The 26189-nt window shown below is 50.0% G+C and overlaps 10 protein-coding genes across 10 annotated transcripts; 5 read left to right on the top strand and 5 right to left on the bottom strand.

Moving 5' to 3' along the window:
* Positions 1–298: 298 nt before the first annotated feature.
* ALT_3167 (histidine phosphatase family protein) lies at positions 299–1057 on the bottom strand (the record flags this gene model as incomplete). Its single annotated transcript, XM_033561769.2, has 1 exon — positions 299–1057. One exon carries the CDS (start codon positions 1055–1057, stop codon positions 299–301), a length of 759 nt encoding a protein of 252 aa, XP_033417660.2.
* A 770-nt stretch (positions 1058–1827) lies between these two features.
* On the top strand, positions 1828–3021 carry ALT_3166 (RNA-binding protein; the record flags this gene model as incomplete). The annotated part of the gene is made up of 4 exons (XM_033561770.1): positions 1828–1867; positions 1965–2238; positions 2292–2687; positions 2748–3021. 4 exons carry the CDS (start codon positions 1828–1830, stop codon positions 3019–3021), a joined length of 984 nt encoding a protein of 327 aa, XP_033417661.1.
* A 1918-nt stretch (positions 3022–4939) lies between these two features.
* Positions 4940–6329, top strand: ALT_3165 (bifunctional nucleoside/nucleotide kinase/histidine phosphatase family protein; the record flags this gene model as incomplete). The annotated part of the gene is made up of 3 exons (XM_033561771.2): positions 4940–4985; positions 5046–5632; positions 5685–6329. The coding sequence occupies 3 exons, from the start codon at positions 4940–4942 to the stop codon at positions 6327–6329; spliced, it is 1278 nt and encodes a 425-aa protein (XP_033417662.2).
* An 801-nt stretch (positions 6330–7130) lies between these two features.
* On the top strand, positions 7131–10366 carry ALT_3164 (putative vacuolar morphogenesis protein AvaB; the record flags this gene model as incomplete). Its single annotated transcript, XM_033561772.2, has 3 exons — positions 7131–9648; positions 9712–9820; positions 9877–10366. The coding sequence occupies 3 exons, from the start codon at positions 7131–7133 to the stop codon at positions 10364–10366; spliced, it is 3117 nt and encodes a 1038-aa protein (XP_033417663.2).
* Positions 10367–10790: 424 nt separating this feature from the next.
* On the bottom strand, positions 10791–11111 carry ALT_3163 (uncharacterized protein; the record flags this gene model as incomplete). The annotated part of the gene is made up of 1 exon (XM_033561773.1): positions 10791–11111. One exon carries the CDS (start codon positions 11109–11111, stop codon positions 10791–10793), a length of 321 nt encoding a protein of 106 aa, XP_033417664.1.
* Positions 11112–11513: 402 nt separating this feature from the next.
* ALT_3162 (HbrB domain-containing protein) lies at positions 11514–14000 on the top strand (the record flags this gene model as incomplete). Its single annotated transcript, XM_033561774.2, has 1 exon — positions 11514–14000. One exon carries the CDS (start codon positions 11514–11516, stop codon positions 13998–14000), a length of 2487 nt encoding a protein of 828 aa, XP_033417665.1.
* A 368-nt stretch (positions 14001–14368) lies between these two features.
* ALT_3161 (uncharacterized protein) lies at positions 14369–15174 on the bottom strand (the record flags this gene model as incomplete). Its single annotated transcript, XM_033561775.1, has 3 exons — positions 14369–14554; positions 14636–14977; positions 15028–15174. 3 exons carry the CDS (start codon positions 15172–15174, stop codon positions 14369–14371), a joined length of 675 nt encoding a protein of 224 aa, XP_033417666.1.
* Positions 15175–17613: 2439 nt separating this feature from the next.
* ALT_3160 (ATP-binding protein) lies at positions 17614–20795 on the top strand (the record flags this gene model as incomplete). The annotated part of the gene is made up of 3 exons (XM_033561776.2): positions 17614–18604; positions 18671–20571; positions 20637–20795. 3 exons carry the CDS (start codon positions 17614–17616, stop codon positions 20793–20795), a joined length of 3051 nt encoding a protein of 1016 aa, XP_033417667.2.
* A 669-nt stretch (positions 20796–21464) lies between these two features.
* ALT_3159 (malate dehydrogenase) lies at positions 21465–22758 on the bottom strand (the record flags this gene model as incomplete). The annotated part of the gene is made up of 5 exons (XM_033561777.2): positions 21465–22058; positions 22112–22206; positions 22262–22411; positions 22492–22609; positions 22693–22758. 5 exons carry the CDS (start codon positions 22756–22758, stop codon positions 21465–21467), a joined length of 1023 nt encoding a protein of 340 aa, XP_033417668.2.
* A 976-nt stretch (positions 22759–23734) lies between these two features.
* ALT_3158 (protein transport protein bos1) lies at positions 23735–26137 on the bottom strand (the record flags this gene model as incomplete). Its single annotated transcript, XM_089599507.1, has 5 exons — positions 23735–24184; positions 24260–24441; positions 24515–24651; positions 25528–25976; positions 26087–26137. The coding sequence occupies 5 exons, from the start codon at positions 26135–26137 to the stop codon at positions 23735–23737; spliced, it is 1269 nt and encodes a 422-aa protein (XP_089456250.1).
* Between the last annotated feature and the right edge of the window lie 52 nt (positions 26138–26189).

Here is a 26189-nt window from a genome sequence, read left to right as displayed (position 1 = left end):
GCAAAAATGTTCATGTGACTATAAAGAATCAGTATTCTTTTTCCCAAGTAATCCATCAATATTGAAGTCAGGACAACGTGCTATTCAGGGGAACAAGGAAAGGAAGAGTCACTTTCTCAGACAGCAGTTGGAACGATTGTTGATCCGCATAGAAATACTCAGAACAGGTCTGTGTGAAATCTTTCTTCATCATAGGAAGTGACCCAAGGACGGAAGGAGGGGAAGAGAAACGTGGTATGAGGGAACAGTATCTCACCTGATGAGAGCAGAATTTGGGTCCATAAGACCTAGACGTTAATCATGCAGTCCCAGTTAGCCGATAAAACTGATTGGCTGTCGCCTGCCTGGATGGTTGAAGAGTATTGCGAACGGTCCCTCCCGTTCGCTCAACCTGCTGCGCTGTGGTGTCAAGATGAGTTGTATCATCGACAGCCATAACGGTCATGGACCATCCAGACAGTGGGGCCTCGAATGACTCGGGTCGCTGCAAGGAACCGAGCAGGAACGGAGGTGGACGCGCCGCATCACGGACGTACGGTGGTACGATCGATGCGGGCCGGATGTCCAGTTCCATGACGCCGGTATTTGACCATACAGGACGCACGTAGTCGCCAAAGTCAGCTTGTCCGACACCAGGTCCAAGGTGGATATCTCTTTGATTGAATAAATCGGCGAGACAAACCCAGAGAACCTGGAGGATGACGCCGTGAGCAACGACAGCAATGACCTCCTCATTTGCGAACTCTGCATTAACCAAAAAAGGCATTATGTGATCCTGCAGAAATGCATTCATACGAGTCCGCATGGAGACGACAGACTCCTCGTCGGTGTACGTCGGCTCACCTCCACGCAAAGCATCCGGGGAACTGATGCTGGAAGCAGGAGCACCAGACTGCCACCGTGTACCTTCAAGAGAGCCGTACTGTTGCTCGCGTAGAGTCGGGATCTGTATCGGGGCCAACAACGCGCCACTTGCCAGCTGTTGTTGGCAGATACCTTGCGCCGTTTCCGAAGCCCGGTCAAGATCAGACGAGAAAACATGAGTGAAGCGGATCATGCGATCTCTGAGGCTTCGAGCGAGCAGACGCACTTGCGCCCTACCGTTCTCGGTCAGGTAATGGCCATTTTCATCGCCTCTGCATAGTCCGACGATGTGCCAGGGCTGTCAGCTGCCATTCTACTGAGGTCAACAGAAGACGCGTACGCTGCCTGTCCCACGTTATGTCCACACTCTGCGTGACGGATCAAATAAAGCTTCATCCTTGTGTGAATCGGCTCAGATGATAACGAGCCTGATGGTATGACAAGTCCATCTTGTTAGTAGCAGAAGTGGCATGTTTTAAGGAAGCACAGCAGAAGGCGACGTGGAACAATGATGAAATTGTGATTGTTGAACTGCTGCCGGAAGAAATACGCTTGGTTCGCTAATGAGCCAATTAGAAACTGGTTCATGTTTGCCCTGTTTGTGGCCATTGCTCTGTTTGACATATTTCGCCTCCATAGGTACTAAAAAAAGTTTTGGTGCCATTAGGCAGACTTGAGGTGGAATTGTTGATGAGTCTTCGTGCCAGCACAGGAGGTCTTTGGATGACTTAGTTGTCTCTCTTTCCTTGAACCGCATAGCAATTTAGCAGCGAACATAATTCCATTCGCTGGTCCACACGAACGGATACTAATAAAGAAATCTATTCCTCAAGGTGAGAAAATCTAATCTTATCAAGATCAACCACTATAAACACGGCTGCTAAATCTTCCCAATCTTGCAGAGACGAACTACCTTCTAATTCATAATTTCGAAAAAAAAAAAAGGAAAAAAAAAAAATCACAATGGCCGACGGTCCTGAGAGTCCCGTACCGCAGCAACAAAGTGTGTAGGAAGATACCTTTGGGCTGCTCATTTGGGGCTGTATCCAAAATGATTCGCTTCGTGCCATTGTTTCAGAATGACTAATGAGTCCATATAGCTCCCGGAAGATCGCCTTTTCAAAATGGTGTTAGAACATCAGGTCGCGCTTTCAATTCGCCTAATTGGCGCATGAAGGGCGAGGAAAGTCCGAGTGCTCAGAGCTCTGGCTCGCCCGGGCCAAAGACAAGCACCTCGAGGCTCACACTCAGCAGACCAAGCTCTCAGGTACCTCAGGCTATTTCTGAAGGCCGCCGTCTATACGTTGGCAACATGCCGTATACGGCCAAGTCGGAGGATGTGCAAGCATTGTTCACCGCCGCAAACTTCCCAATGTACGGAGACAGAAATTCTTGTATGGAGATGGCCAAAACTGAGTGCTTTGTAGCGAGCGGATCGATATCGCGATAGACCCCTTCACCGGCCGCAATCCCTCATACTGTTTTGTCGATTTGGAGACCAAGGAATTGGCGGATAAAGCAATGACCGAATTGAACGGCCGTGATATGCTTGGCCGGCCTGTCAAGATCAAACCTGGAGTTGCCAAAACGGCAAGCGAGCGTTCGCAGCAACAGCAACAGCAACAGCAACCAACTGAAAGCTCGCCTCGCAGCGATAAGGGCAGCCCGTTTGCCCTTGACCGCTGGAGACGCAACGACGCGCCCGCCTTCGCGAAGGTCAACAGCGACTCTAGCCGTCGCCTTTATGTCGGCGGTCTTCCTAAGTTAACCGACCCTGAGATTATCACCACAAACATTACCAACTTCTTCAAGGGATACAAGGTGTATGTCCGCAATTCCCCTCTATGGAACTGACTTTTTGTGACTAATTTGTTCCAAAAAAGCGAAAATGTCAGCAAATTGTTCACACCTCACCCTGCGAAGCGATTCGAGCCTGGTGACCACTACTATCTGTTCGTCGAATTTAGCAGCACGGAAGAGGCTCAGAATGCCATGGACACCCTAAATGGCCAGGAAGGTCCCTGGGGGGCGAAACTTCGCGTGCAGAGAGCCCGTGGAGAGACTAGTAACTCTGACGAAAGGAGAAACAAGTGGTCATCTGCACGCGTTGATTCAAATGGTGCTCCGGCTACCAACGATATTGCTGTCGGTGTATAATCGACTCACTCAGATATTGTTGGTCGAGATAGATCGTCTCACATGTGAATCCGCTCATATGGGAAGTTCATGGACGAAAGCTGCCCTGACATACATTGCCAGACAATCAACTGTCATCGCCTTTGCCGACAAAGCAACCCCAGTTTCGAGTCATGCTGGAGATGGGGATAAATAAAGAATTTCCGTTATTGCGTCTACCCATACTCATCTCGCATGCTTGAACGCCCCGCATTGCGGTGGACGGAGGAAACATGCTTCCTTGGATGATCCACAGCATCGAGAAGGAATCTCAACCCCCAGGAGGACAGACCACCTGCGGACGAGATAGTGAAACAACATACATCATGTTACTCCACCGTCGCCTGCAACTGGCGCAAAGAGCGTTTGTACACTTAAGATATCTTAAAAGAAGACTGTAACCCCTTGGTATTAGTGAAAGAAGCCTTATTGGATGAGAGTCATGTCATTGTGGCAGTACACGGAATCAACGCTTATTGCTGCGCTGCGAGGTGATTGGGATATGGACAAGGGCGGTCAGGGGCTCAGGGCTGAATCAGGCCACCTGAACCAACCAATGCGGTGATAGAAGCGGTAAGAGCCAACCGGCAGAACAGTTATTTTAGGGATTAGCCGCATCCCACGCCCCCAGATCCAGATTCCATTGCTCCGGCAGAGATACTTCGTACATAGATGCATACAATCCTTGCAATATGCCTAAGTATCTCAGAGTCCCTTGTCTGTACATCGTACTGCTCATGCACACTTAAACTGCAAGTAAATAAGGACAACCCCACTTTGTTTCTTCGCTTTGCGAGAATTCGACAGCCCACGGACCTACGTAGAAAAGTAGGCATGTCACCTGCCCTTTTGCTCCGTCTGGTTAGAGATGGAAGATGGCCAGTAACGGTTGCGACTTTACCCGACGAAAACAAGAGCATCACGTGGTACCATTTGTGGATTGTCATCCTTTCTTCAGCTTCAGAAAATTCCCTCCATTGTATGAATAAACACTCATCAAAAGGGGCTTTCAAGAGACCATCTATCTACTTCCGCTTCATCTTTTTACAGCGGAGTGGCCATTCACTGCCCCACGGCATGACGTCTGTGCTGTTCCTCTGCTTCACCGCATCGACTGTTGGGCTTAATGTGATCCAGCCAGTTACAATTCTTGACATTTCTGCAACGAATACCCTGTAAGACAGCCGGATCTGTCATCATCTTATTCGAGGAAAATATACGTCGATTTCTCAGGCGATAAGGTGAAGAAATTTCGCCCCTACTTTTCTGTCCTGCTTCGCCAGAAATTCATACGACCTTTAATTCGGCTGTCTGTCCGGTCGGGCGACTCTTGGCCGAGGCTAGAACCAGTTTCCCCGGCGTGCTGGGTCATAATATAGGAAATTTCACCAGAGAACAGTTCGATTGCTAAAAATGCCTTCTGGGAGCTCTAATCGGAGAGGCTCTGGTCACAAGAGCTTCTTTGCCAGTGTAAGTGGCTCCATTTCCTTGTGCTGCGTTTTGTTCACTCCTTGTTTATTTCTTGGAGTATGGGATCTTTTTAAGCCATAAGAGCTTGTGTACGTATATGTCATGTCGCTTGCTTGACAAGGCTTCAACTATCTTCAAGGCGCATTGGCACGGAATGACAAGGGTAATTGAGCGGAAAAAGAAAAGGGAGGCGCGGCAGGCAGAGAACAAACATGATCCATGTCTTACCCCCGGACTATGCTTTCGAAAAGTTTCATTTCTGTTGTTCATTATTCACTGCCCTTGCTCTCTGGGGGTTCTATTACCCCTCTTTTTACCTGGCATCAATTACTGGGAGAGTGCTCTTGAAACAGAAAGACATTGCATGATTCCCCATACGATCACTTAACTCACGCATCTACAGTCAGATGAAACAAAAATCTGTGTTGTCATGGTTGGTCTTCCAGCCAGGGGCAAGAGTCTCATAGCTGGAAAGGGTAGGTACACCCTCATTCGTTTGACTATCATAGATAGGGGGTTGACGATATTATATCTAGCGATGCGGTATCTTGCTTGGGTTGGCATTCCAGCGAAAGTGTTCAATGTGGGCACCTATCGTCGACAGGGAACTCCGCAGCCAACAGCTACTTTTTTTGACCCTCATAACACCGAAGGGGAGAGAATGAGGAGAGCCGCTGCAGAGGCGGCAATGTCAGACATGCTCAACTGGTTCAAAGCCGGCAAAGGCGTTGTAGCTATTCTTGATGCGACCAACTCCACAAAAACGCGACGTCGGTGGATCTACGAGACCTGTCGCGATGCTGATATTGAGACTCTGTTTGTCGAGTCAATATGCGACGACGAGGACCTCATAATGAATAATATCCTCGAAGTCAAAACCACCTCACCGGATTACAAAGGACAGGATCCGGAGGTAGCCGCCATGGATTTCCGAAACCGCATCCGCAATTATGAGAAGGTTTACGAAACCATTGATGACAATGAGAAACATTTCACATATGTAAAACTCATCAATGTCGGCTCCACTGTCATCATCAACCAAATAAAAGACTATCTTTCTAGTCGATTGGTGTACTACATTCAGAATCTACATATCAAGCCTCGCTCAATTTGGCTTTCTCGCGTGAGTGATAACCAAGCATGTATAAGACTGAGCGGTGCTAACAGTTGTTCAGCATGGCGAGTCGGAATATAATCTCACGGGAAAAATTGGCGGAGACTCCAACATTTCAGCACGGGGCGAAGCTTATGCTCGAGCTCTTCCCGGTCTTCTGCGAAAGTCTGGAGTTCCTGCTAATGCCAAAGTCGTTATTTGGACTTCCACTCTCAAACGGACGATACAAACTGCTCGGCACCTGGCGGGGGAGACAGGCTACGAGAAATTAGAGTGGAAAGCCCTCGACGAACTTGACTCCGGTGTCTGTGACGGGCTCACGTACGAGGAGATTGCAGAGAGATATCCCGATGACTTTGCAGCGCGTGATGAAGACAAGTACAACTATCGTTACCGAGGTGGCGAGTCTTACCGTGACGTTGTCATTCGTCTGGAACCAATCATCATGGAACTGGAGCGCAGTGAAAATGTCATTATCGTCACTCATCAGGCAGTTTTGCGTTGCATCTATGCGTACTTCCTAAACATTCCTCAGGAGCAGAGCCCGTGGATGGAGGTTCCTCTTCATACGTTGATCAAACTCACGCCTCGTGCATACGGCACCGAAGAACAGCGCTTCAAAGCTGACATACCCGCTGTCTCCACTTGGCGTGCAAAGGGCACCTCGGCGAAGCATCAGGACTTTCCCACCGAAGTAAAGCATTGAGGTGCAAATATATATATTCACATTCTCTCCCGGCTTTTTGGCCTTGTTCAGTTCTCTCGCAGGCTGTGCCTCATCCTTTACCCACCAATGTTCAGAGTCTCATGCCTGGTCGCCAAGACCAGCATTCTACATCTTGTAATGGACGCCTCTCATGATAGCCTTGTCCTTACTCGACAGTGCTTTCTATTTTCGAGCATATGATCAGTCGACTCAGTGGATCATACCGGTTGTACCGATGTTGCAACGTCCGACTATTTGATGGACTGCTCGATCTTATTGAGTGCTCTTCCCTTTGCCCTGTTTCAATTGTTCTCTCAAAGAATTGAGCTCCCTACCTGTCATCCTGTCTAGTCCATTGGTCCCGGCTACAGCCGGAGAGATCTTCAGATACCAGAAGCACTTGATTACAATGTGCTTTCATGTCACATATAAGTCTCATCTATTTTAGAACTGTATATCGCTGCATGCACGAGGATAATGACTGTAGATCCAAGCCGGCACTCGAGGTACCTTATGACGTCTTCAGATGAAGTGCGGGCAGAAACGCTCATTAGTAGCGATATGATTGGCTGAGGTAAAAGACGGTGAGGGCCAGCTCTGTCACATGAGAAGGCGGGAAACAAGCGTTCGCTACGGGGTACATGGTGTTCCCGGGGAATTCAGGTAGCTCCAAACCACAGACGCCATGGCCAAAGCAGCATTTTAGCTGCGCTCAACCCCTCATTTCTTCTAGTTAGATATGAATCTGGGCTGTGCTCTCAGTGGTGAAGAGGCCCGATCAGAGGAGCTCGCCGCCGAGCCATGTTATCCGCTTTCACAGCTCGGCCACTCGTCGAGCTCAAACAACGCGACAAATCGAAAATAGAGTCGGTCCTTGCATACGGGGACCGTCTCCTGGTAGGACTGAACAATGGCAGCTTGCGGATATACAGGGTCAACGAGGTCTCCAATGGCAGGCACGCGGAGGACGATCATCATGGCGATGGCGAAGAGGGTGGAAGTACGATGAATAACGGGGACAGCAGCAGGCCTGCAACGATGAGCTGCGTGACGAACTCAAAGCCTAAACAAAGCGAGCTACTTCGAGAATTGGAAAAGTTTTCCAGATATAAAATTGAACAGTTGGTGTTGATCAAGGAGGCCAAGCTTCTCATCTCGCTTTCCGGCGCATACGTATCGATTCACGACTTACAGACCTACGAGTTCCAAAAGCAGCTTACGAGGACCAAAGGTGCGACTACCTTTGCTGTGACTTCGAACATAGTTCACGACCCCGAGACTGGCGTCCCGTCGATCGTATCGCGCCTTGCCGTGGCGGTTAAGAGGAAGATCCTGCTGTGGACATGGCGCGATATGGAGTTGGAGAATGATACGGCGGAAATGAGCCTGGCCAGCGGCATAAAAACACTCACATGGGTCTCTGGAACAAAACTCGTCGCTGGGTTGAGCTCGAATTTCGTCATGGTGGATATTGAGACCACAAATGTCACGGACCTGGTCGGACCGGGCAGCATTGGTGGGCTACCCGGACAGGAAACAGGGCGACTGGCCGGAGTTGGCGTTGCTAGTATGAGCTATATTGGGATTGGCGGAACTGCTCCTAAACCGCTGGCTACACGCCTAAGCGAAGGGCAAGTATTACTGGCGAAGGATATCAACACTCAATTTATTGACATCGAGGGCAACTCCTTGGGAAGAAGGCAGATTCCTTGGAGCCATGCCCCCTCCGACATTGGGTACTCGTATCCTTTTCTGCTGGCACTGCATGACTCTTCGAAGGGAATGCTGGAGGTTCGAAATCCTGAGACGCTGAGCCTACTCCAATCGATATCATTACCATCGGCGAGCCTCCTGCATATCCCTCAGCCCTCAATCAGCTTAGCTCACGCTGGCAAGGGATTCTTAGTTGCTAGTGACCGAACCATCTGGAGAATGGAGGCTTTGAGTTACGACACTCAAATTGATGCTCTCGTGGACAAGGGATATTTGGATGAGGCGATCAGCCTCGCTAATATGCTTGAGGATGCACTTCTCACGGACAAATATGATCGTCTACGCTCCATCAAACTTGAAAAGGCACAGACATTGTTCTCTCTCCGAAAGTACCTCGAGTCTATGGAGCTCTTCACGGAGATCTCGACTCCTCCCGAGACTGTCATTCGGCTTTACCCGCGAGTTATAGCAGGCGATCTTTCGTCCATTCCGGAAGAGCAAGAAGGATCGGAGGCCAGTACGACGGATAGTCAGCCAAGACCCGAACAGGAGCAGAAGCAAGACACAGTCCCTGCTACGTCGGATGACGCTGCGCTTGCCAGAACGCTGGCGAATACACCCTCAGTGAGATCCCTCCTTCGAACGAAGACAGACGATACCAGCGATGCAGGTAGCGTCCGCAGCAAGCTCATGGAAGATTCTCGGAGCGACAAACGCCTTGAAGGAAAAGACCTCAAGCTTGCTGTTCGTGAACTCCAAGCCTACCTGGCGGATGTTCGCCGGCGATTCCAGCGATTCCTGAATCCCGATGGCTCGCTCAAGGTGGACCCTACAGCTGATGCGGTGAAAGATGAATTTACGGAATCCGTCATGAAGTTGCTTGAAATGGACAAAGATCAAGGCGAGGATGACTTTGGTGAGAGGCTTCGAGCCAAAGCTAAACTCGTCGACACAACGCTCTTCCGAGTTTATATGTATGCAACGCCGTCCCTGGCTGGCTCCCTCTTCCGTATCGCCAATTTTTGTGATCCTGACGTGGTTATTGAAAAGTTGGAGGAGAGTGGCCGCCAAAACGACCTCATTGATTTCCTCTACGGAAAGAAGATGCATCGTCAAGCCCTGGAGCTTCTGAAAAAGTTTGGCCAGGCCGAAGTGGACGGAGAGACTGCGTCCCAACTTCAGGGTCCGAAAAGAACCGTTGGCTATCTGCAGAATTTGTCTCCTGAACATATTGATTTGATACTAGAATTTGCTGAGTGGCCGATACGTGAAGAGCCTGACCTGGGCATGGAAATTTTCCTTGCGGATACAGAGAACGCCGAAACATTGCCTCGTCATCGAGTACTAGGTTTTCTGAAAGGGATTGATGTCCGTCTGGCTGTTCGGTATCTTGAGCATGTCATTGGAGAATTGAACGACATGACTCCGGATCTCCACCAGAGCCTTCTGGGCCTTTATTTGGATCGCTTGGAGGAACAAAAGAACAAAGAATGGGAGTTCGCCAGTGAAGAAGACAGGACCGATTGGCGGAACAAGCTGCTGGAAATGCTAAGGACAAGTTCTCAGTATTCGCCAGCGAAGATTCTTGACCGTCTTACTCGAGATGGTAAGTCCAGGGCTGGCAAGCCCTTGGCCAGGGCACATATATTGATCTAACTTATCTTTACAGATCCTGAGTTCTTCGAGGCAAGGGCGATCGTTTTCAGTAAGATGGGACAACATAGACAAGCGCTAGAGATATACGTGTTCAAACTCGAAGACTATACCAAGGCAGAAGAGTCAGTCCTTACTACTTATGAGCCTAGCCAGGACACTGCTAAAATCTGGTGCGCAGGTATTGCAATCACCTTCACAAGACCGAAGACGCCACGAGCACAGAGACGACGGCTAGACAAAATATAGCCCTTCCGGATTTTGAGGGAGAAAAGCCTTCCATATACCTAACACTTTTATCTCTTTACTTGTCTCCGCCGCATGGATACAAACCACGATACGGACCGGCGCTAGAGGTGCTCACGAAACATGGATCCCGCCTTCCTCCAAACTCGGCTCTTGAACTAATCCCGGAAACACTGCCAGTCAAGGAACTGGAATTCTATTTCAAAGGTCGTATGCGGGCGGCAACTTCTATACTCAATGAGTCCAGAATTGTGGCCAACCTGCAAAAGTCGCAGAGTATCAAGACACAAGCGCAGCTCTTGGTTGGTGAGGGTGGCGATGTGAAGGCGTCGAGGTCGAGGCATGTCACGATCACAGAAGAAAGGATCTGTGGGATTTGTCATAAGCGACTTGGTGGGAGTGTGATCAATGTCTTCTCCGAGTAAGTCTCTCAATCCATCGAGCATTGTGGTGACTTTCCATCCGTCTTCCGCAGACTCTCACTGACATCCATAGCAATACTGTCGTCCATCTTGGCTGTGCCAATCGCAAAGCTTCCCTTTCTTCCTAATTCGTTTTTACTGTATACTCGAAAGTAGATGTGGTCTTCTCACACCTAGCTCCTTTTTCTCTTGTTCTTCCTTTCTGGTGTCTTTCAGTTCAATGCGAAGCGTGGAAATGTAAATAATATGGCGGGAGCTTCAGGCAATGTGATACCCCAGGATAGCATGAGTGTCCAAGGATTCGATTGAGTTTGAATTGATCGCCGGCGTCGTCGTTCGGCCTTCTTGTGCAGCGGAATGAAGATTGCTCCAGCGAAGAGATCCATTCCGATGTCTGGGCCAAAGTACTGTTTTATGCAAGAAAAGCTTAAGTATCCTCTTCGACCATCTCCTCGCCGTAGTTCTCCTCTTCCTTGGCTTCTTTCGCAGACAACTGACGTCCTTGCGCTTCCGCTTCCCTCTTATCTTCTTCCATTCGCTCCGTTAAAAAGACATTGATTTCGTCTTGCAACTTCGGTACCAGTCTCCTGAGCTCGGAAAGGTAAGCCACCTTGACTTTCGTGTTTTCGACAGAGGGACTGGAAGAAGCGATGGGGGAAGAAAGCTTATATTCGAATGTGCGTGTCGATGGCTGAGGAGATTCGTAGACAGCGCGGAGGACTTGCTGCGAAGAATTGTTTGAGGCCATGATGATGATAGTGCAAACCAAATAGAAATTCTCTTGATTGATGCGTGTTTCGAAAAAGAGATTTTGGCGGGGACAGAGGTCAATTCAACAAGAACCATGAACTGTGAGATTGCAAAATGGTGGAAATTCAAGGGAAAGAGAGTTGCTGGGCAGGCGGGGCCAACATGAGAAGGCGGCGTCGTTTCAAGTGCAGCTCAGGCCCAGTCGACGTCGAGCTCGACGATGATAGACAATGTCCTTCGTTTCTTGGTGCATCTGGACCAGATACCTACATATATCGAGGACTAGAAAGATCGGGAATGAAAATTACCTGGAAAAGGGATCATGGGGGCACATTTGTGATGCCCAAATTGCTGACTGACTAAACACGACTCGTCTTGTCTCATTCCGGACACGTCCTCTATGATGTTACGGTCTCCAATCCCACCTGAGCGCACCTCCTCCCGATCCCCAGCTCCACCGCGCCCATCCTTTGACGACGAACTAGAACGACCTGGCTCTTCTGGGAGTGATGCCTCTTCAGTTGCATCCAATGTGACCACTGTGTCTGCTATTCAGAGTTCCCTCAACGACTTCGGTGCTGCGCCAGACGCTTCCTCTCCCCGGATACCCCGGACTTCGAGCACCAACGGCAGTGGCGCTACAGACGACAACCCCAGGCGCCCGTCCGCCTCATCCTTGATGCCCCAGAATGAGATGACCAGCAGGAAGACTTCCGGTCGCGTCGTCCCGCCCGACCTGTCGAGGCATCGGCCACGACACCACTCGCAAGGCTTCTTCGAGCCATCCCTCCCGACAGCGTCCCTATCAGATGTCACACTCTCCGCATCAAGAATTGCAGCGCAGACTGCGATGCAACAGCAGTCGTCCACTGCGCAACACCCACCGAAACGATTACCGACCAACATCCAGGGCCCTGATGGAAGGGGTGGAAGCATCTCGCCTCCTCCCCCACCGCCACAACAAGTGCTGGCAGCCCCTGGCTCCGGAACTACCTCGGGGCAATCATATCAAAATGGGATTGTTGGCGGAAACGCTCTTGCGGCTACAACAGCGGCCAATGTGGTGTTTCCTCGAGGACCTGCGCTTCAACCTGGAATGCCTGGTGACCAGGCGCAGCCAGAACGTGAGCAGAAGCAGAAGGGTGATAAGCCCAAGATGAAGTTGTTTTCGAAGCCGAAGCATATTGGGATCAGTCGAGACAAGGATTCTTACGGGAAAGATAAGGGTATACCGTCGCCGAGCAAGATGGGCTTTCCGGGTTCTAGTGGTTTATCACGCATCGTTAGCGGCTCGACGGACACGCTGCCCTCCAACAACTCGTCGATGTATAGCCTATCTAATGCATCTGTGAGTACGGTAGTACCAGCGGACAGGCAAACATCCAGCGAGAAGGATAAGGATAAGGACAAGGACAAAGCCCACAAGCACCATTTCCTGTCAAGGCAGAAACTCAAACTGAAAGACAGAGACGATCATTACAACCTGCCTCTATCTTCGGCGTCTAGCAATTCCAAACCGTCTGATCCCAACGCACCACAGTCTCTTTATTCTTTTACTCCAGCGTCTCCTAACGCAGGGTCGACTACATTCAGCAAAACTGTTGGCGGGTTGGACCTCTTGCACGGTGGTCGGGCGCTTCGAGAAAAGAAGAAAGAGGAGAAGCTGAGGGAAGAAATAGAGCAAGACTTGGTGGTTAGTGGCGCTACGCCGGCTGTCTTTTCGGGGCCGTCGTCCCTTGGAAACTCGACAGGTCTCTTGCCCGAAGCTGCCCTTCGGGAGACTTTGTCAGGTTTCGGGCTCCACAATATGACTCCGGATGATGCTTGGGATTTTTTGAAGGCGAAGTTGTTGGTTATATTCGATGGTGAGGACGTTCGTATAGCAATTGAGGACCTGAACAAGTTGGTCCTTATCCATATTCAACGCTGCGTGCAGAAGCGCACGCCAACCGCCATTGTCGACGATTTACGAGAGTTACTCGAGACAGGATGTGCCTCGTTAAATCATACGCTGAACGGAGTGCCTGACGAGAAACTGGTCCCTCATTTGGTGCAGATATGGCTATTGGTTTTTGGCACCATTCTTCCATTTATTCAGGCTGTATTTTTGCCTCTCGATCTAGAGTTTCGAGGCGCTGGTTCAGTAATGAATCTACGGGAAGCAAAGGATTTCTGGAACTCCGTACCGACCGGCAAGGACTTTGAGAATGAGCTCGAAGTTCGACACCTGGTCCTGGTGGCTTTCCGTGACATGGTCATTCTAAAACGTTATGAAGGCTTGAAGGCTACATTTTCTCGCTTGAGTCTTGATAGCATCAATGTGGGCTCGACGGCTCTCAGCATCACAACAAAAAGCAGTAACAATAGCGGCCGACCTGCCACTGCCGCTTCTCTTGATGCTGGCTTTGGCAGCTACAATTCTCAATCATCTACGCTCCTCAATGCGGCGGGCAGTTACTCCTCAGACTCGATGAGCAATCGCAGCCGTGCTGCATCAAACACCTCGTCCAATCCGGACCAACTTATTTTCCAGTCCTTCTCATCTCCAAATCAACGCGCAACCGTCATTCACAGGGCCTCACATACGGCAGATACTTCCCAACTCATTACTGAGACGGTCGGGCGGATGCTACAATGCCTCAGTGTCCTGGCCAGTGTGCAGACAGGTGATGAAGCGCAAGAGAAGATTGAGACTCTGAGCAAAGCACTGAAACATAACTGGCTCGGACGTGGGCGGACAGGGCGGGATCGACGCGGATTTGTCGGAGCGAAGATTCGGCCCAGCATAACGACACACACGAATAGTGATGAATCTACGAATGATCCAAGAAATGGCGATCTTGGCTGGCAAATGCATGACGGGCGCCAGCAAGTGAGTGTCCTGTGAGACTCTGGAAGGATGTTAAACTTTTGCAGCTTATTTTCTTACTCGTGATTGGCCTGGCTACCTGATCCTTCTGTCTTTCTCTGGCATAGAATAGATACTTCTTGGTCGAATGATTTATTGCCTGGGGTATCTGGTGTATATGGTGATTACATTGGGCTGGGCCGCGAACTACCATGATGGGTTTCATCTTCCTATTCTTTCCATTCTGGTCACTGGTTACCGAGATTCCCGAAATACAAGTTCAACTCGATTCTCCGTATCTGTACGCCCATGACACCTTTGGAACCTCTCGGTCCGAGTGAAGTAAAAAGAAAAATCCGCTTCGTAAGTCCTGATTCATCTTGCTTTCCAGACATAAGAGCGATTTCTCAGTCCTCGGTCTCAACTGCAGCTGCAGCTTGAGCCCTCTTGTTCAGCTCTTTGCACTTCTTCTGAATCGCATTCGCAGGGTAACTGTTCCCTCCATCCGCAGCAACACCCTCGGCGATCTTATGCCATTTCTCCTGCTCGAACTTCTCCTCGACTTCTTTCTTCACCTTGAGAATTCTGGCTTCCTAAAGGCAGACAAGCACATACGCATTCAGTCTTCTATCCACAGGACACAACATCAAGCTAGAGCTGCACAGTTCACTTACATCTTCTGCACTGATGGAGACGAAGTTCGCCTTCATGGCGGTGTACCGCTTCCGCAGCGTGCTCCCCTCAACCTTGATACCGGTCATTTTCGTCCAGACACTGGTGATCTCAGACCAGCTACGGCCTTCCTCGTCTCTCATCCGCAGAACCATCTTGTCAGCCAACCCGGCTGATTCCAAAGAGGCTGGAATAGGACCCAAGCCTTTCTTGGGCGAAGTTTTTCCCTTCTTGGTTGGGGTCTCGGTACTGTCTGCGTCTGCGTCTGCGTCGCCCTCTGCGGCCTTCTTCCGGCCTCGCTTGCGAGGTGTTGCGGTTGCTGGGGCCGAGGTTGGCTGTGGTTCCTATGCGGTATTAGGTTGCTGCATCTTTAGAAGGCGTCTGTACTGCTTACCTCTGCGGCTCCGGGAAGCACGTTGTTTGACTGGTCGTTCTCGACCTTGATCTCCGCGACGTCCATGTCGGTGTTGATGGGGGTGAAGGTAGAAACTGTGAGCGCTGGTCCCGTGGGGTTGATGAGGGTGGATGTGTCGAGGTTCATTCTCTGAAGGAACTGATTTGCTATCAGTAGAGGAGTCTCGAACAGAGACCTGTGACTGCGGAGGATAGGTGTGTGGATTGACAATGAGGAGGATGTGAAGAGAAGAACAGGGAGGAGGAATTAGAATTTATGTGAGTTCAGGGCAGCAGGAGTATAACACCGGCCTCTCCATGTCTATGTTGGTTTCATTCACTAGACCGTGTGAAACTCTGGCAAGTGTGAGAGAATTCGGTGTTCATCAATCAACCTAAATACGGAGAGTTCTATCTGTGTGCAATGTGTTTCCATGGATTTGTTCTCAATGAGCCCTGTAGTTCAATAAGCCATACCGTCTAAACAGCATAGCGGATAGCATATACAAATTGCTTAAAAGGTTGTATTTCAGGACTAAGTTCATTCCCAAATTTGGCAACTTTGATGCTTCTTTCCCACATTTTGTACACTGGCGGCCTCACCAAGCTCTAGAAAAACAGCTGATCAGAAGCCAAGAAACATCTTCTTGAGAAGCAATCTTCAGTACCGCTCAGACTCCCAGTTCGTCAACATATTGTTATGTATTAGCGTATGTTGACACTCAGTAACAGGCATCTCGTCCCAGTTGACTATGTGTGCAGTGATATGCGATCCAACGTCTGTTTTACCTATATATCTCACTTTAATTACTTGCTTCCTGCAGCTTATTTAGAATACGAATCCTTTCTGGTCTCGTTCGTTGAAACTGCCATGGCGTTGATCCTGGAACCGCCACAACACAGCTATCACATTCTGTGACCTTACAGCAAGCGGGAGATGCGATCAAGTAATCTACAGATAATTTGGCGACTGTAGTGTTGAATAATCCTGGTCGAATTTCAATTTGCCCGTCGAGAATTCCTTGTTTCCATTCGGTGACGATCATCTCAGTTCAAAGTGAGGCTGCAGCTTTGACAATGGGAGAAGGTTCCATAATATGATTGCGATGGTCCACACTCGTCGTTTATGTTTTGATCATCTACCTCCAGACGTCCATTGATAATAACAAGGTCGGTGCGAAATCACAGACCACGTATTGTTCTTGGTACTGGAGCACAAAAGTCTGCGGCAATACAGTATGTACGGGGCCAGGATGGGTCTACCCTAAGTGAGCAAAAGTACCATCACGAGGACCCAAACCCACTACCAGCTCCAGTCTACTCGTGCAGCCTATCTACTTCCTGTACATGGGACGACAGTCTAGATGGAATCCACTCTGTAGTCTTGGTTTCATTGTGAACTACGGAGTAGCTGCTTGCATGGTCTTTCAAGACTCAATTCTTAAGTGTGAAGACCCACGAAATCGAGTCCTTGTGTAACCCAAGGATCGACAGCTGCAGATGGTCTAGTCCTTTGCCTTGTTGTCCCTGCTGTTCTCTCCCACGCTACCGGGATAATGGATAATGTTGGGTCGCTTAGAACCAACGAGAAAAAGTCGGTGACGACTGATGAGGCATGACTTCGAGGCGCGTTGATATGGTGCGATGGGGAGGCGATTAGGCAGGTAGACAGGCAGCAAGCGCTTCGTTTCTTGACAGTGCCACTGTATTGAAAGTCATTTGGTCAGCGAGCTCAATTCCTGTAGTTTGCTTGATTACAGGTCCACGAGACTGGTTTGTTGGAGGACTGTCCACTGAGAATGAGTCCGTAAGATTTCACTCTCACTCTCCCTTGGAATCGGGACAAATCAAGTGCATTCATTCTGCAATGATTCCGTGGGGCTGAACGCAGGTGAGGTTGACAACTGGTCCATTTCTAAAGGCCTCGCAGTGAGTCAGTAACAGGCTGCGATCAGCCTAGAGACAAAGCTGCAGCCCCAGGCCACGACTAGGCTCACCAGGCACCCACTCCCAGTCATCGCCAACACTTCAGGTACAAAGTAGATACTAAGATAGGTACCTAGTAGTTATTAATTTCTCCTCTCTTTGGCTTCTTTTTCAGATCATTGTCCGGTCATCTGCTGTCTAGACATTGTCTCTAGAGCTCTTTGTGTTGACTGTATCTTCTCTTATTTAGTTTCTTTCACTCGTCATCCAGCTCCAAGTTCGGTTCCGCCTTGTCTTGAAGCTGCTTTGTCACTTCCAACCCACGCTTCAGGACAGCTCTATATCAACCCGTCCTGAAGCCGTAAGGACCAGTCATTCTCACCGCCACAAAGCTGAGAGCTCCTTTCTGTCCTGTCAGCCAATCTTTAAAAGCCCAAGGACGCAAGGCGCTCCGTGTTCTAAGGACATTCGTCTTGATTTCCTGGCGAACGTCAGAGATACATTATTTTCTTCAAAGTATTTCTAGCTCACTATCCCCTTCTGGATCGCTGTCCTTCTTAATTCTTTACTTTTATTTTGAAGCTGTTCCCTTTTCTTCTTCGATCGTGCTGATCGTACTGCGAAGGCGGATAACAACAGCTCTACGATTTAATCATCTATAATGTCAACTGACCCCAGTGTTGTCCCTAGCTCCACAAGCTCCCCGTCATTGATCTCAGTGCCCGACACCCCGACCGATCCAAGCTCCGGCCCGTTCACCCACTCTACCACGCCGCCCTCCGAAGCTCCACTGCGGAACCCGCCCCAAATTAAAGAGGCACAAGCTAAACAGTCCACTACGATGGCGGATCCCAACGCCAACAGTAATGCTGGATTGGACACCAAACATGAGGTAGAGCCTTCCATCGACAATAATGGAGCCAAGACAGAGGCAAAGCCATCTGTGTCTGTAACGGAAAATGCTACCGTCAAAATCGCATGCAAAAAACATTCAGGGAAAGAGTCGGACGCCGCCGGCCGAAAACGTGATTCCAAGAAAAAGAGCCATAAATCGATCTCAACGCCGGACGAGAATACGACCTCGGAGTCAACTTCATCCTCTGGCAGCTGTAGCGTCAGCGATTCTGGCTCGGGGGATGACGAGACGTCGTCCAGCTCATGCGAATCAGAGACATCTCGAAAGAACCGAAGAAACCGGTCAAAGAACAAAGCCAAGAAGGTCCTTAAGGGTAACCGGAAGAGGAAGTCACGATCCCACCAGCACGTAGCTTCGGATACAGACACTACCAGCGATGATATTGACGAAGATGACGACCCCCTGGATGAGAAAACGCTGAGAAGGCTTTTGACTAGGCTCCAGGCGAAGAGGTCGGCAAAGAAGCTTCGATCCAAGGGAGATTCCTCCGAGGATCAACCGGAAGAGGATGTTGATGCCAATTCGGAGGAACTGGCTTTGCTACTGGCAAAAGAAATGGCGGCTCTGAGTCTCAAGATTGGCGACGGACGCAAACTAGGTGATGGACGCTGGGGCAGAGCTCGCGGAAAGAGACACGCGGCCGACGGCCTGGCAGATGGTCACAAGGGCAACCTGCAGAGGTCTAAGCACAAATTGAAAGCTGCTTCCAAAATGGCGTTCAAGCGGGTTGATCAATGTGAGTGATTGTAACTCGTCCCCCTGTATGAGGGCGGCACGTGCTGACATTTTTCTTCCCTCTTAGTGTGGGATAATACGATTCATAATTACAAGCTCACCGAGACTGTTGATGATACCGGTGCGAATGAGTGGGATCAGTACATTTTTACGGTTCGGCGCAAGTTTGACTGGGAGAACAAGTATCTTGAAACTGTCGTCGATATCAAGAGCAAACACTTGCGGGACGCTCTGGCTAAGATCATGGATGGTGTCAAGGGTGTGAGCTTGGTACAGGAGACTGCCGTTGTCGACCCAAACATGCTCTTCCTGTATCTCGAGGAGACTCGCGCATACATGAAGGAGCTGAAGCAGCAGGCCAAGAAAGAAACGAAGAAAAAGGCCAAGAAGCTGGCGGATCTCAAAGCAGCGCAACTCAAGGTTCTCATCAAGTATCTGGACACCGACTATGCAGAGACGAAAAAGACTCTGTATCCTTTGCTGGAAGCGAACATGATCACCTTCGATCTGCTGTGGGCACTATACAAACCGAACACCATCGCCTATACATCGACTTACGGCAATCAGGACGAACCACGTGCCTTCAAGATTGAATACGCCACCAAGGAATCCTCTTTCATGAAAGGTCAATGGTACAGCATCGAGGGCCGCTACTTGGAGTACGACGGCAAGTCATTCGGCATGGGAACAATGGCTGCTGAAGTAGAATTCTTCAAGGGCGTTCGCAAGATCACGAGCCTCGGATGTTATCCACTCAAGTACCACAGGGAGGCTGAGGAGGTCAAGGCCAAGCTGATCGAGCGCGGCAAGAAATTTGTGGCGCTTGGCGGTATGAATTACCGCTTCCACAAGGGAATGGCCTTCTACAAGAAGAAGCGGACAGTCATCAAAGTCAACATCAATGGTCGAGTAATGATTGACCCCGCTATCCATCGTCGCATCAACCCCAACTACCCAATCAGTACTGTGCGTCCCAAGGACCCTGATATTCTAGGTGCGTCAGATGACGATGCGAGCGATGACGGATGCAGATGCGGAATGTCTGATTCGGATGTCGAGCAGCAACAACACGCAAGTCGAGACTCTGATAACCCCAAAATCGTGTACAAGGTCGTGCAAGACAAAGACGGTAGACCTCGTGTCGTGGAAGTGGAGCTGGATGAGAATGGGAATGTGATTCAAAAAGAGAAGATGGACGACGTGCAGGACCCCTCTGATCGTGAGTTCACAGAAGAGGAGTTGCTCATTGCAAGTCCGGTCGTCCTGGGCTTCGCCTTCAGTGAGAAGTTGTGGCTGGAGTTCAGCATCTCCGGAATCAGCGACATCGACTGGAACGAGGACGCATTTGACTCTCTTGTCCTTCCGGACAACCAAAAGTCGATCGTCAAGGCCCTAGTCGAGTCACATACCTTCCGCGCCGCTCAGAACATCGACGATGTCATTCAGGGCAAGGGTAAAGGGCTTGTCGCCGTGCTACATGGACCACCCGGCACGGGCAAGACCCTGACTGCCGAAGGTATTGCCGAGTTGCTAAAACGGCCTCTGTACATGGTCAGTGCCGGGGAACTCGGTACCGACTCAAGGACTTTGGAGGCGGAACTCAACAAGATTTTGGACATCGCCCACTCATGGGGCGCAGTCCTGCTACTGGATGAGGCCGATATTTTCCTCGAGAAGCGCACAATCCAGGACATCCACCGCAACGCCCTTGTGAGCATCTTCCTCCGGCTCCTTGAATACTTCCAAGGCATACTCTTCTTGACCACCAACCGCGTGGAAACCTTCGATGACGCGTTCCAATCTCGTATCCATGTCGCACTGCGATACGGAGACCTTACCACCAAGGCAAAGCGAAGCGTCTGGAAAATGTTCCTGGAAAAAGTCCAGGCTAAAGAAGGCGTGCAGACTGCGAAATTCACAGACAAGGACTTTGATGCGCTGGCACGTCACAATCTGAACGGCCGTCAGGTAACTCCCCTTGCTTCCTCCTCGTCATGCAAGCATGTATCGACGGTTGCTGACACTCCTTGTAGATCAAGAACTCCGTCCGCACGGCTCAAGCGCTAGCAGTCAACGAACAGACTCCCTTGTCAATGCAGCACATCAAACGTGTCCTTGAGGTTGCCGAGACTTTCGACCATGACCTTCGCGGCGGGACTGGCTACATGGACGCCATGCGAAGCTATACGTAATACGTAACGTGACAATCCGCTTCGGGTTCTCTATGCTGATGAATTTCCTTCCCTCCTTGCTTGTGTACTTGCTTCTCTCCTTACTTCTCTACTTGCGTCTCTACTTGCTTCTCTGGTGATACGGTCGTTCAGGAATACCCTTGCTTTTTGCTCCAGAGACAGTTTCTGATCGTTTCGGTTTCATTCTATCTCGCTCAAGCGTCATCTGAACATTCTCGCTTTTGTTTCTTTTTCTGCGATGTTTTTTACGATACGGCCAAGATTGGCGAATGATACAACAGTTATTCGTCCCAGTGAGGAGTTATGCCTGATACTGAGAAGATCTAGCGAGACCGAGCCAATCCTTCCGATGGCAGATGTCTTGCTCGGGGAAACTATATGGCAAAAATACGAGCGAAGAACGAATTCAGGAATGAATTGAAATTTTCATTTATAGGAAATACATGCCATCTGCTTTCCCATCAAATTCTCGCCAGTCATCAAATTCTCGTCAAGGGAAGAGAAATGCTTCAAACTCTGCAGCCGCATTCATCCGGTATCAAAGTCGATGCGGGATGCGAAGCATATAGAAAAGGCGGGAATAATAGGCTAATGACAAAGTACACAAGTGACTGTTATACAGGGACGAACGTAGCTGCAGAATAATTCACACTTAATTGGGAAAGACATTTAAGGGTTCTGAGCGACGAAGTCACGACCCTTCTGAATGTTCTTCTTGAGATCAGTGAGGGCAGCCTGGATGAGCTTCTCCTCGTAAGCGTTGACCTTGCCAACTTCGAGGATCTTCTCAACACCGTTGGGGCCGAGCTCGACACGGGAGGCGAAGAAGTCAACACCCTGGTCCTTGTAGAGAGGGCTCTCAACGAAGGTGGGCTCGATGACACCCTTCTCGCCCTGAGCGGCCTTCAGGAGGGACTCGGCGAAGCGAGCACCGGCCATGGCCATGGAGAGGGTAGCGGAACCGGCACCGTCCTTGGCCTTGACGACCTCATCACCACCGAACTGGATGCGGTTGACGAGCGCGTCGCGGGTCTCGCCCTCAATATCGGGGTGGTTGGACTGGGAGAGCAGAGGAACGATGGTGACACCGGAGTGGCCACCAACAACGGGGACGGCCTCCTTGGCGGGGTCGGTCTTCTTGATCTGGGAGATGAAGCGGGAGGCACGGACGACATCGAGGGTGGTGACACCGAAGAGACGCTTGGGGTTGTAGACGCCCTTGGACTTGAACACCTCGGCGACAATGGGGACGGTGGAGTTAACCTAGCCGTGACATTAGTGCTGCTGATCTAGATATGATTGCTCGGGATACGTACGGGGTTGGAGATAACCAGGATGTTGGCCTCCGGGGAAGCCTCAGCAGCAGCCTTGGCGAGGTCACGAACAATAGAGGCGTTGGTGTTGAAGAGGTCTGCCAATGGCAGCGTCAGTAATTGTCCTTGCATAGAGAAGGCCAATGCACATACCGTCACGGGTCATGCCGGGCTTGCGAGGAACACCGGCAGGGATGAGGACGATCTCAGAGCCCTTGAGAGCATCGCGGAGACCAGAGGGAGTAGAGTCGTAGCCAGTAACGGTGCTGTTGGTGTTGATGTGGCTCAGATCAGCAGCGACACCTGTGAAAAGGCCATCGAGTCAGCATATACTGGAATTTTGGAATTTTGGCGACGCAAGTTTCGGATGTCCGGAGACGTACCAGGGCCACCGCGGATATCATAGAGGGCAAGCTGAGAAACACGGGGGTTGAGCTTGAGCAGGAGAGAGAGAGGCTGGCCAATGCCACCAGCAGCGCCGAGGACAGCGACCTTGGAGGCCTAAATATGAAAATGGACATGGTTAGCACATTCGCAAAGCTCCGAGGTACCGAGCCAAGCGATGGGAGATGGGGTCTACGTACCTGGCTGGCAGAGGCAGAGAAGGCCCGCTTCTGGAGGAGGTTGAAGGACTGACGAGCAGCGAACATTTTGTCTATGATCCGAAGACGGAATTTGATCTATCCGCGAAAGAAAATAAATTGAGTAGAGAGAAGGATGGAGATGATCTGGATGGGGAAGAGAAGGAAGAAAGAAAAGGAAGGAGGAAGAGGTGACGGTTAACTTGCCGGTGAGAAGGATTTGGGGCGGCTAATTCGCTCCGTTTCCGACCATCTCCACAGCGTGTTGCGGAACTTCTTCGTGCGTCACATGAATATTGAACTAGATAAGTGCCTTGAATTTTCTGGGGAAACGTCTTTGCGCTTCATGATAGCTATCTCTATACGATAAAGGACCTGTGTGGCAGATATTGTCTTACTAACTTGTTGTTGCCCTGTCATTGACAAACATCAACCTGATCGTCCCACTCACTGATTGGTCTCTTGTGTGGGTTATTTATCCGTTCTCTGGAGAACCTAAACAACTGACCAAATATACTAGGACCGGGTTACCTCAAGCAAGTCCTGTGAGATCAATTGCAAGTAAACGTGTTTGATTATCCATTCAAGCGACTCACTGGATACCTCAGTCTTTCAAGCGGTAGTACCGGGAGAAAGGAATTACCTGTCTAAGATCAGAAAGCGGCCCGACATGTTGCAATGCGAACTGGAGATTGGCCCGTCAGCAGCGGCCTGTAGGAACTCGACTACATGCTCCCTTCCGCCCTTTCCATCCGTTCCTACCCTACTAAGGTAGTGTTGTTTGTGCAATTTCAGTTCTATTGCGCATCCTCTGTATGGACGAGAACGGATAATCTCTCCTTTGTACGTCATTCTTGAGATGAACTGACTCCAGATGAAACTCGAGAACTTGAGAACGACAGCGCGCAACCCGACAACATAAATGGGAAGCAAACAAGATCGAGGTAGACCAGAACGCCTGCGCTTTTAAAGCCATCCGAAGCAAGAAAAATGCATGACGCAGGGGGGACAGTCCCAAAGAAATGAGTATATAGACACATCGAATTCACCTCAAAAAGTGTAATACCAACCAGCAGAAGAGGAAGAAAATGAGAACACCACCCCAAAATATCCACTTGTCCTGCTTTGCTCTTCGTTGGACTTTTCGAATCGTGTCACCACTCACACCCAGGGTATTCGCAACACTGTATAGCCGGCGCTGCGTGCCTTTCAGCACCTCGCGTTGTTGCCCAAGGTCTGCTAGAACAGCTCGGCCTCTATCGAGAAATTCATCAAGTTGCGAATTCGTGTTGGCAAAGAAGGATTGCTCTCGGAGCGCATGCGTCTCCCTGGTGTAATCCGCTGGTGAAGCTCCGAAGCTGAGACCTGAGCGGGATGATGAAGGGTTTGCGAAAGGCGAAGATTGCGGGAGGGAAGACTGGGCGTACGGGTTCTCGGGAGTCGCTGCGTGGTGTGGTCGTCGGCCAAGCAGCTCGTTGCGATTTGTCACCGATTGCTATATAGCAGTGCATTATGTTAGCGATTGCCAGGACATGTACCAAGGGGAGGGGCTTGACTCGGATGAGCTTACAGCTTCTTCACGCTCCTTTCGGAGTTGATCAAAGTGTGTCCTATAATCCGCAAGCTCGGCGCGAAAATTCTTGACTCTTTCAAACGCCTTTTCTTGCTTCTCAGGTATCAGTTCCTTCTTGGACAAGGCCGAATAGTCATCGATAGTCCGTGATAGCGACGCCAAGGAAGCTGCAATCTGGCCTGATTATCCGCGCATTAGCATGTCACATAGACTAATAAAGAAACGCTCAGCGCTGAACTTGTAGCCCTGTACCGGATCTGGGGTGGAAGCGCATGTCTTCGAGCCGTACCTTGTAAAGCTGCAGATGTTGTTGCGGGCGACTGAGAGAATGTGTCCAGATCGCGGCGGATAGCAGAAGACTGCTTGAGTGCTGAATTGAAAAGGGAGTTCTGTGATCAAGTGTGGAAGTCATATGTCAGTCATCAAATAAAGCGCTTCGATCAATGACCATGGCGGGATTCACACACCATATTTGCTTTTGCAGAAGCTATCGAAGAGAGCCAGTTGTTTGTTTGTGTATAGTTTCACGAGAAGAACAGGATATGCTCCATATGATCGGGCAAAAAGACGCAATGCTCTCCAGACGTATGTTCGAAATTAAGGTCAACAGGGACAGTTAATCGGTGTCGAGGAGGAAGTTATACTGCAAATCCACCGAACGTTGCCAATAATTCTTGTGGAAGGCCGAGGCCACATGTTCTTGCAGCGGATGCGAATCTGACGTTGTTGACCGCCTCTGACATATGAGCTGTCACTACTTGAAAGGTGGACACTTGATCACTAGGCAACATCTAGACCTTGCGGTTGTCAGTATAATGCCGGGGTTTATCTATGATTTTATTTGCTGAATACGATGCGACGGGGATTTTCAGTGACTATATTACTATACTACTTTTATCCACCTTGTTGCTGAATTGCCAGAACTGATAGAGACAACTAAAGGATATATATTAGGTTTGACTTCAAACGTGAGAGACGAGTGGGTTTATTATCTTCGGATAAGTTACAATAAGACGAAAAAAGAATCGCCAACTCCATTCCCCCTGGAATTCATGTAAAACCGCTGGGTTCACCCGATCATAACTCCATATATGGAAATGAACTCGAGAAGCACAGGGCCGCTGCTCATATCATATCCAGGATGTATCAAACCTAGTTAGGAGGGTACTTGTTTTGTAGCAGCCACCTAAATTCAATTCGTTAGCCCAAATTCCCTTCTGTACCTTGTCGCAGGATGCCTGTCCAGAAGAAAGTTGGAAACTCACTTGCTGACAAAGTAATCGACCGTACTGAAGGCTCCGACGATACCAGTCCATGTTCCAACAAGCTTCCACGACAGCTTGCCTTCAGCATGCTTCCTGTATGCGCCATATCCGAGAGCGGCACCGACAAGCGCGTACAGCACGGCATTCCCGAGGAAGACAGGGTTGCGCTTGGCGACATGGCCGGCGCGCGTAGCCTTCGCTTCCGCCTTCTCCGCCTTTCTCTGCTCTTTCCGCTCCTCTTTCTCCTGTGCCTCTCTTTCTAAGCGATCAGCCTGAGTAGTGGTCTTCACATCTTGGTTGAGGAAGTCCGAGTCCACTGAAACCACATGCGGGGAGTCGACGTCAACTAGGGAGGCCGTGCTCTCCGCTGTTTCACTCAGATAGGTTCGTGGTGGGTTAGGGGCGCGACTGTGTTGTGGAGAGTTAGTCAATAACCCGCAGGAAGTTGGCTAGTTTCCAGATAGCAACTTACGCCTACATTAGAGCCGGTCCGTCAGATCGCCTTTCGAGATACAGTATTCTCATGGGAAGCAGGGGAAACTGCGGGTAAGGCACATACCTCCTCTGGTGTTTGCTTAGGGCCTTTGGCCGCGGCTTCTGCGTAAGACATGTTTGCAGGTTTTCTGTAGTACAAAGGGCTGGAGGTGATGGAGGAAAGGTCT

Source organism: Aspergillus lentulus (assembly GCF_001445615.1).
Source record: "Aspergillus lentulus DNA, contig: Alt05, strain: IFM 54703, whole genome shotgun sequence".
NCBI lineage: Eukaryota > Fungi > Ascomycota > Eurotiomycetes > Eurotiales > Aspergillaceae > Aspergillus > Aspergillus lentulus.
Note: the sequence above shows the minus strand (reverse complement) of the source record. Positions and strands in the feature narration are given on the sequence as shown.